This window comes from Ovis canadensis, chromosome 21, assembly GCF_042477335.2.
Source record: "Ovis canadensis isolate MfBH-ARS-UI-01 breed Bighorn chromosome 21, ARS-UI_OviCan_v2, whole genome shotgun sequence".
NCBI classification, from domain to species: domain Eukaryota; kingdom Metazoa; phylum Chordata; class Mammalia; order Artiodactyla; family Bovidae; genus Ovis; species Ovis canadensis.
The window spans coordinates 21352782-21363083 of record NC_091265.1 but is presented as its reverse complement, the minus strand read 5'-3'; the positions used below and the strand labels follow the sequence as shown (position 1 = coordinate 21363083).

General features: G+C 40.4%; 1 protein-coding gene across 1 annotated transcript; it reads left to right on the top strand.

The window, feature by feature from the left end:
• Positions 1-1420: 1420 nt before the first annotated feature.
• LOC138426907 (tripartite motif-containing protein 64-like) lies at positions 1421-9462 on the top strand. Its single transcript, XM_069565923.1, has 6 exons — positions 1421-1831; positions 2333-2428; positions 3348-3591; positions 4255-4264; positions 4999-5096; positions 8975-9462. The coding sequence occupies exons 1-6, from the start codon at positions 1421-1423 to the stop codon at positions 9460-9462; spliced, it is 1347 nt and encodes a 448-aa protein (XP_069422024.1).
• The last annotated feature ends 840 nt before the right edge of the window (positions 9463-10302 follow it).

The following is a 10302-nucleotide window of genomic DNA, read 5'->3' as shown; positions in this document are numbered from 1 at the left end:
AACTGAATTTGAGGGTTACCTACTGAAAAAGAGTGGACAGTTTTATTAACTACAACCATAGGTGAGTTCTGATTAAGATACGATGAAATTCTGATATGTTCAGTAAAAAATAAAACTTTAATGTCAGTCCTGGACACAAAAGCTAGCTGTATTTATTCTGTCAGTACTATCTATGTTTCAACACTTCCTCAAGCATTGATTCCATCTGGGATTTGCAGAGAAGTAACTTATTTTTACCCACACTATATCAAGTAACCTCCGTATAAAATTTGGGTAAAGATAGAAAATTAGTAAATATTATTGAGACTATTAAAGCAGTTAATCCATAGAAAAGGATTCAATTCAATGCTGAGGAATACAAGGCAATGCATAATAAGTTCTATTATTGTTTTAATATTATCATGGTCATTGATGCTATCAGTCTACAAATGATTATATTCATGCTGACTTATCATTTCGTGATTATTGTGGTACTTGAACATTCACCAGTTCAAAATATGGCATTCTCATTATATGAACTGACTCTAGGAAAACTTGCTCTCCTGAACTAGAAGTGACATTTTTGTTTTCTTCTTTTTGTCTTGAAAGGAACAGTTTTGTTATATAAGCTGGAAGCAAGCTCTGAACTCTTTAGGGTTAAGACATCAGATTAAAGCCAACATTGATTGTACGAAGTTTAAATTTTTTGTAAACAAATTTCTTTGTCTTAGAAAAGCACTTCTGTCACTTTGATGACAGAAGGAACTGATGCCAGGAGGAGAGAAACGAAGGGTGTGCTAGTGTGGGTTCCAGTCAGGGAGTCGTGGAAGTCGAGAGAGAGACAGACTGAGGTTCTGTGTGTGCTTCTGTCAGAATCAGCTAATAAAGTAACTGTGAAGTCATCGCAACACTTATCCTCTGTTCTAATATTTAAGGGGGTTCCCAGGTGGTTCTGTGGTAAAGAATCCACCCACCAGTGCAGAAGATGCAGGAAACATGGGTTCAGCTGCTCAGTTGGGAAGATCCCTTGGAGAAGGGAAAGGCAACCCTTTCCAGGATTCTCACCTAGGAAATCCCAAGGGCAGAAGAGCATGGTGGGCTACAGCCCATGGTGTAGCAACGAGTCAGACAGGACTGAGCACACTCACACTAATCTTTAAGTTTTTCCATGTATTAATAATATTAGTATGATTGAAATCCTGGTTTATTTTAAGTAAAAAAGTTGCTAAGGGCTCCTTTATTGTATTTCATCTTTTTTATAATAATTCAAATCCAAGGTGTATACAGTCACCGTTTCTAGGTTTGTTCTGGGAAGGTAAGTAAATAGGGAAATTAGAGTTCAAGACGGGACTTTGTCCAAAGAACTTATTTTTCCTGATGAAGGCAGAAGAAAAACTTTTTCTCTTACCTTCTTTTATTTCTTTCTTTAATTTTCAGAAACATGGATTCAGACACACTGCAGGTCTTCCAGAGTGAACTCACCTGCTCCATCTGCATGAACTGCTTCCTGGACCCCGTCACCATAGACTGTGGGCACAGCTTCTGCCGTCCCTGTCTGAGCCTTTGCTGGGAAGAAGGCCAGACTCCAAGGAGCTGCCCTGAGTGCAGGGGACTATCAGAGAAGCCCGATTTCAAAACCAACATTGCCCTCAAGAGGCTGGCTTCCCTTGCCAGACAGGCCAGAGCTGACCACGACCACAGCTCTGAGGAGCAGATCTGTGTGACACACCAGGAAGCCAAAGGCCTCTTCTGTGAGGCTGACCAGACCCTGCTCTGCGGGCCCTGCTCTGAACGCCCCGAGCACGCAGCTCACAGCCACAGGCCAATACACAGGGTTGCTGAGGAGTCCCGGGTAGGTGATGCCTCTAGAGCAGTTTGGGGTCTAGAGGCTCCTGTCAGAGAGGAAGATGAGCATGTGATGATGGTGATGGGGTGGAGATAGTGGAGGTGGGGTTTCTGAATGTGGATCCTCACATATAATGTGTCCTTTCAGTGTTGTTGCCCAATTGTCCACACGTGTGGAAATGCAGCATCCTGGGGCGGGTGGCACCAGGGACATAGGCTTCTGATGGGAGCCTGAGGCTTTCTTCCTCGGGCTATTAGAGTCTGAGCCTCAGTATCATGGGACATGGATCCCATTATCTGTAAAGTGCCCCCAGTTCTCTAGTATATGGTTCTATTCCTAGATATTCAAATATTGGCATCAAATTAAATTAATGTGGAAAAGTCTGACGACAGCCTCCTAAGTCAAGGTTTCTGTGCCTTGCTTAGAATAATGCCTTTGTTCATGAATAAGGGGATTAAAGTTACAGTGTCATCTTCTGTGTCACTAAATCCCATGGGTATTTTGCAGGAGAAACTCCTGAAGAGAATGAGTTCTTTATGGAAAATGAGAGAAGAAATACAAAGCAGTCTCAATCAGGAAGCTAAGACAACTCAGTCCTTTGAAGTAAGAATAAAAACGTTCCTATTTATTTGTATAAATATTGATATAATTTTACCTTAGTTTTTTTACATCAATGTAAGTTCCTGTGAAAGGCTACTGGTCTCTTCCCTGAAAGAATGGTTTCAAATGACTGATCAGTAATTGCAATTAGAACAGGCTAATATATGCTAGTTCAAAGAATGCTAGTATATTGGAAGACGAAGCCTTGAAATGTATTCCAAGGCCACGTTTTGAAGATTGGAATAAGCCTTTTCAGACATGGGGTATAAGACACACTGCACTAGCTGTGACGGTGAAGGAGAAGGGAGGAAGAGAGTCATCCCTAGAGGGAAAATGATGGCTCAGGGGCAAAGAATCAGCCTTCAGTGCAAGAGCCACAACAGACATGGAATGCATCCCTGGGTTGGGAAGATGCCCTGGAGGAGGAAATAGCAGCCCACCCCAGTATTCCTGCCTGGAGAATCCCATGGACAGAGGAACCTGGCAAGCTACAGTCCACAAGATCACAAAGAGTTGGGCATGACTGAAGAGAGTCAGCATGAAGGAAAAACAAACAAACAAACAAACAAAAAAAACATATGTACAAAATGGGGTTTACTTCATGAAAGAAGATTTAGAAGAATCAGAGAAAGGGACAAGAGAAAAACAAGACTCAGGTTGGAGAGGAAATAATTGATGGAGTGAGAACCTGGAAGAATCCTTCTTGGGAGACAGCCTGGGATCCCTCAGGTGACTTGATTTAAACAGGGAGAGAGATTAGGAGTTCAGAGAAAGCATGGGCAACAAGGACCAGAAAATATTCACGACTCTGATGTATGTGGCAGTTTGTCAGGAACTTCCTTGATGACACTAAGGAAATAATATTTGAAGTTTTCTTTTGAATGTGAACATAAGTAATGCTTTGGATCCACTATCTCTGCAGAACTATGTGGCCTTAAGGAAGGCAATGATTAAGCTTGAATATCAGAGGATGCTTTTGTTGCTCCGGGAAGAGGAGCAACTGCATCTGGAGGCCTTGGATCAAGAAGCCAAGGAGATTTGTGAACAACTCAAGGAGAGTGTGTTCAGAATGACTCAACAAAGAGAAAGTCTGAAAGAAATGTACAGAGAGCTGACCGAGATGTGCCACAAGCCAGACGTGGAGCTGCTCCAGGTGAGAAAGGAGGGTCCGTCCTCAGAGAGAGAAATGCTCTTCTAGAGGAGCTGCTGTGACACTGAAATATTACCTATCCTGACAGATGATAACACAATTAGCAAGATTCATGACCAGGGGAAAGTTAATTTTCTTGGAGTAAACTCAGTATACATCCCCCTAAACCCTTGCCACACTCTGCTGTCCACACTTCCTGAACACACCGAGGTTCTTCTTTTCATACAAGCAAGACATTTAGAACTGGTATCAATTTATAGCAATCTATAATTCTTTTTATGCAATTGTCTGATTTACTTTAATCGTTACCGTAAATGGTGAGATCACTTCCTGAAGACAGCACTGGGCAGAGACTGACACTGGAAACCCAGATGTTGCTGCAGCATTGTGCAGACCCTTCCTACCCCATTTCCTTCCTTAATGTGACCTGAGGAATCCTATCATGTTTTAGGTTAGGGTCTATTGCTTCTGACTGTTCCTTATAAGAGAATTAGAAAACCATGTCTTATTATGAAAGAGGAATAGGAAAGCGGATGCAAACGGACAGGACTCTAATGATTAACAAGATCTTTTTTTTATTTTATTTTTTTTCCTTTGCAGGGCTTGGAAAATGTGCTGGAAACGTGAGTATACACTAATGATTTTTGATTTCTGAAACATTTTTGTCTTTTTGATGAAGTGGACCCACAGTTCTTGCTTGGGACCTGGGGACTGATTTCAGGTCCTCCCTCATATCTAAATCCCAGTATACAGGATCCTTCATACATAATGCCATAGTGTCTTCAGATAACTAATACACATACTCCAGTACACTTTGTCATCACTAGACAAGTTTACAACTAACATATACAGTGTAAAGTAAATGCTACGTAAGTCATTCCCTGGTATATGGCATTTTCAATTTTTACATTTTTGAAAGTTTCTGGAATGTTTTGTGATTTTTTTCCACTCAGAACAAAGGGAAAGGGGCAGGAAATTTACACTGGGAATTTGAGATTGACTGATATACACCGTATATGAAATAAAGTTAGAATAGTGGCTATGATGAATTATGAAATAAAAGGACTAAATTATAAAATAAAGGAATAAATAAGCAAATAAATAGCCCAGAATGTACAGATTGAATCCATGTGTGAATCCACAGGTATAGAACCCTAGCATATGGATTACCAACATTGTCTTTTGGGCTATTTTCTATTTTATTTCAAAAGAATTTGGGTTCCTGACCCTTGGTCTCAGTCATTTCCTTTTCACTTGACTGAAATCAACTATATCTGAAAACCTGCTGACATTATGGGCTTTGTTCCACTCACTCCACCCATTCTCTCCAGCCTGACTACAATAAAACTTAGCGAGGGATTGTTTGCGATGCTCACGTGATTAGCCATTGGTCTTGACATGGAACCCATGTCCTTTGTTACAGGACTGACTTGGCACAGATGCAGAAGCCTCAGCCTGTGAACCCAGAGCTCCCTTCCTGGCCTGTCTCTGGATTCCTACACGTGCTGGAAAACTTCAGAGGTAAGAGTCAGCCTTTTGTTGAACAGCACTACGTTTCATTAGAGCTTCTTGGGAACAGCCCTTCTTTCATGTTTGTTGTAATTTTTTGTTCTTTTTTGAATATGAAGTTGGTGCATAAATTCCTGAAGTTGTTTTCTAGCTCTATGACTTTCTTCCTCTATCAGTTCAGTTCAGTCCCTCATTCTTGTCTGACTCTTTGCTATCCCATGGACTGCAGCACACCAGGCTTCCCTGTCCATCACCAGCTTCGGAAGTTTACTCAAATTCATGTCCATTGAGCCACTGATGCCACCCAACCATCTCATTCTGTCATCCGCTTCTCCTCCCACCTTCAGTTTTTCCCAGCATCAGAGTCTTTTCAAATGAGTGAGTTCATCGCATCAGGTGCCAAAGGATTGAAGTTTCAGCCTTAGCATCAGTCCTTCCAATGAATATTCAAGACTGATTTCCTCTACGATGGACTGATTGGATCTCCTTGCTGTCCAAGGGACTCTCAAGAGTCTTCTCCAACACCACAGTTCAAAAGCATTAGTTCTTTGGCACTCAGCTTTCTTTATAGTCCATGTCTCACATCCATACATGACTACTGGAGAAAACATAGCTTTGACTAGATGGATCTTTGTTAGCAAAGTAATGGCTCTGCTTTTTAAAATGCTGTCTAGATTGGTCATAACTTTTCTTCCAAGGAGCAAGCATCTTTTAATTCCATGGCTGAAGTCACCATCTGCAGTGATTTTGGACCACTCCTCCCAAATAGCCTATCTCTGTTTTCATTGTTTCCCATCTATTTGCCATGAAGTGATGGGACCAGATGCCATGGTCTTAGTTTTCTAAATCTTGAGTTTTAAGCCAACTTTTTCATGATCTTCTTTCACTTTCAGCAAGAGGCTCGTTAGTTCTTCTTCACTCTCTGCCATAACTGTGGTGTCATCTGCATATATGAGGTTATTTATATTTCTCCCAACAGTCTTAATTCGAGCTTGTGCTTCATCCAGTCCAGCATTTCTCATGATGTAATCTGAATTTAAGTTAGATAAGCAGGGTAATAGCAGCCTGGACTTATGCCTTTCTGGATCTGGAACCAGTCTGTTGTTCCATGTCCACTTCTAACTGATGCTTCTTGACCTGCATGCAGATTTCTCAGGAGGCAGGTCAGGTGGTCTGGTATTCCTATCTATTGAAGAATTGTCCACAGTTTGTTGTGATCCACACAATCAAAGGCTTTGATGTAGTCAATGAGCAGAAATAGATGGTTTTTTTTTGGAACTCTCTTCTTTTTTTAATGATCCAGCAGATGTTGGTAATTTGATCTCTGGTGCCTCTCATTTTTCTAAATGCAGCTTGAACATCTGGAAGTTCAGGGTTCACGTACTGTTGAAACTTGGCTTGGAGAATTTTGAGCATTAATTTACTAGTGTGTGAGATGAGTGCAGTTGTGCAGTAGTTTGAACATTCTTTGGCATTGCCTTTCTTTGAGATTGGAATGAAAACTGCCCTTTTCCAGTCCTGTGGACACTGCTGAGTTTTCCAAATTTGCTGGCATATTGAGTGCAGCACTTTCACAGCACCATCTTTTAGGAACTAGAAGCTCAACTGGATGTCGATCACCTCCACTAACTTTGTTTGTTTGTAGCGATGCTTCCTAAGGCCCACTTGAATTTGCATTCCATGATATCTGGCTCTAGGTGAGTGATCACAGCATCGTGGTTGTCTGCATCAGGAAGATCTTTTTTGTATAGTTCTGTGTATTCTTGCATCCTCTTCTTAATATCTTCTGCTTTTGTTACGTCCATACCATTTCTGTCCTTTTTCAAGCCCATCTTTGCATGAAATGTTCCCTTGGTATCTCTAATTTTCTTGAAGGGATCTCTAGTCTTTCCCATTGTGCTGTTCTCCTCTATTTCTTTGCATTGATCACTGAGGAAGGCTTTCTTATCTCTTCTTGCTATTCTTTGGAACTCTACATTCAAATGGGTATATCTATCCTTTTCTCCTTTGCCTTTACGTACTCTTCTTTTTACCATTATTTATAAAGCCTCCTCAGACAACCATATATCTTTAGCATTTTTTCCCCTTGGGGATGGTCTTGATCACAGCCTCCTGTACAATGTCATGAACCTCTGTCCATAGTTCTTCAGGCATTCTCTCTATCAGATCTAATCCCCTGAATCTATTTGTTACTTCCAGTGTATAATCATAAGGGATTTGATTTAGGTCATACTTGAACAGTCCAATGGTTTCCCCTACTTTCTTCAATTTAAATCTGAATTTGGCAAAAAAGAGTTCATTGTCTGAGCCACATTCAGCTTCTGGTCTTGTTTTTGCTGACTGTATGAAGCTTCTCCATCATTGGCTGCAAAGAATATAATCAACCTGATTTCGGTATTGACCATCGGGTGATCCATGTATAGAATTTTCTCATGTGTTGTCAGAAAAGGGTGTTTGCTATGACCAGTGCTTTCTCTTGGGAAAACTCTATTAGCCTCTGCCTGCTTCATTCTGTACTCCAAGGGCACATTTGCCTGTTACTCTGGGTATTCCTTGACTTCCTATTTTGGCATTCCAGTCCCCTATAATGAAAAGGACATCTTTTTTCGGTGTTAGTTCTAGAAGGTCTTGTAGGTCTTCATAGAACCATTCAACTTCATTTTCTGCAGCATTACTGGTTGAGACATAGACTTGGACTACTGTGATATTGAATGGTTTGCTTTGGAAATGAACAGATCATTCTGTCATTTCTGAGACTGTATCCAAGTACTGCATTTCAGACTCTTTTGTTGCCTCTATAGTCAGATTATCAACACCAAGTCTCATGTTTGCCACCTGTAATTTCCTGAAAATGCAAAACCAGATATATCGGATGACATAGTATGAGCAAAAGGAGAGCAACCAGGTTGTTACTGTGATTATAAAGAGGCTGAATATTTAGTTCTGTGAGTGACCATCAATATGTTGTTTACTCAGTTTAATTCACTCCGGAGCTTAAATCCATCATTGCTGCTTTTAATTTACTGTATGGGCTTCCCTGGTGTCTCAGATGATAAAGTGTCTGCTACTATGCAGGAGACCCAGATTTGAGACGTGGGTCGGGAAGATCCTTGGAGAAGGGAATGGAAATCCACTCCAGTATTCTTGCCTGGACAATTCCAAGGACAGAGGTGCCTGGCTGGCTACATACAGTCTACAGGGTCGCAAAGAGTCGAACAGGACTGAACGACTAACACTTTCAATTTCACTTCATTATAGCTGCGTTTATTACACATTGTACAAAGCATATTTATTATTTCTAAAATTAGGAATAAATGACCAAAAAACTGAAATGGCCTTTGGCAGAAAAATTGTAATGCTCTCAATCTCACAACAACTTTAAGGCAAGGGATGCATGAACACTGTTAGTCAAAACAGCTTTTTTGAAGATTCCAAACTATTCAGAGATGGATTTCTATCAACTCTTTTGACCTTTAAAAATGTAATAGGTAGAGATTATACCCCCATAATTGTCCATGTGATAGCAAAGTGTCATCTTCAGTTTCCATTGTATTAAGTACAAAGGACACAGGAAAAGTTTTCTAATATAAGAATAAATGTTTTTAGGTGAGTCTTAAAATAAACTATGAAGAGATTGACATAAGTCAGACTTCACCCAGTTCATGATATATGTCTTTTTAAAAAATTCTCTTTGATTTGATGTACTTCTCTATGCCACAGAGATAGTAATAACTTTTATTCTTCAGAGAAGAGGCACTCTAATTCCCTTTGCTGTCTTTGTTTTGATTTCCTTGAAGGAGGAAAACTAAAAAGCTTATTGTGCAGAGAGCCTCTGCTTCTCAGAGACATGAAAATTCGACTGGCTGACACAATTTTTTCTCTTTCTGCAGTGAATAAAGTTCTGAGTCAGACAATGACCGTGCACCACGCGATCCTCAATGATGCAAGTGTGCTGTTTGAGGATGACCACCCCAGAGCGTCGAGGCAGCCCTGGGGTGGGGCATGTGTTGTGTCCTGGGGAACTCGGGCCTTCACCTCAGGGAGGCATTATTGGGAGCTGGATGTGGCACAGTCCTCCAGCTGTGTTCTGGGGGTCTGTAAAAGCATCTTCACAAGTGATACCAGTATCAATATTAGTGCTGATGAAGCATTTTTTCTGTGTTCTACAAAGATGAACAGTCAGTATATTCTGTCCAACACCTCCCCACCCTTAGTTCAGTTTGTGAAAAGGCCTCTGGGTAGGATTGGAGTGTTTTTGGATTATGACAATGGAACTGTGAGCTTCTATGATGTTTTCAGAAGTTCCCTCATATATACTTCCCTTCCTTCTGCCTTCTCCTCCCCTATGATACCTTTCCTTTGCCTTAAATCTCCATGAATTGTCCATTTCTCTGACCATTTATTGGAGCTTCTTCTCTGGGGATATTGTTGCCCTTCACTTCATATGAGGCCACAGGATACCTGACTGTGTCCAGCAGCACATTGTTATTTAATGTAACATAGTGGTTGTATGTTTATAAAATGGCATAAACGTGTTGTATGTATACATCTGTTAATTAAATTTTTAATAAACATTTATTATGGACTATTTCATAGAATATAGTCAATTACTTTTCTTTTTAAAATAAGCATTATATGAAACTAAAGTTTATGTACCATAAAGATCACTACCTTTAAACTACATAATCAATGGCTTTTAGAACTATACAAAATTGTAAAACCAGGACTATCTCATTGAAGCACATATGCGTGACCTCCAAAAGGAACCAGTGCCCAGTACCAGTTACTCACTCTAGCATATACCATCATATCACACTATTTGGCAAACTTTTCTCAAGGTAGTAGGTATTTTTACTGCTTGAGGGAAATTTCTGTGACAGTATAGACAGTTCTTATCTTATTTCATATTGTTACATTCCCACTCTGTGTGCAGTACTCAGAACAGAACACAGAGAAGTGTTAGGTAAATCAGTGAAGAAACACGTGAATTGAAGAATTCATATAGACAAAAGCCTCAGATAATCACGATGGTGTGATCACTCACCTAGAGCCAGACATCCTGGAATGTGAAGTCAAGTTGGTCTTAGGAAGTATCACTATGAACCAAGCTAGTGGAGGTGATGGAATTCTAGTTGAGTTATTTCAAATCCTAAAAGATGATGCAGTGAAAGTGCTGCACTCAGCATGTCAGCACATTTGGAAAACACAGCAGTGGCCA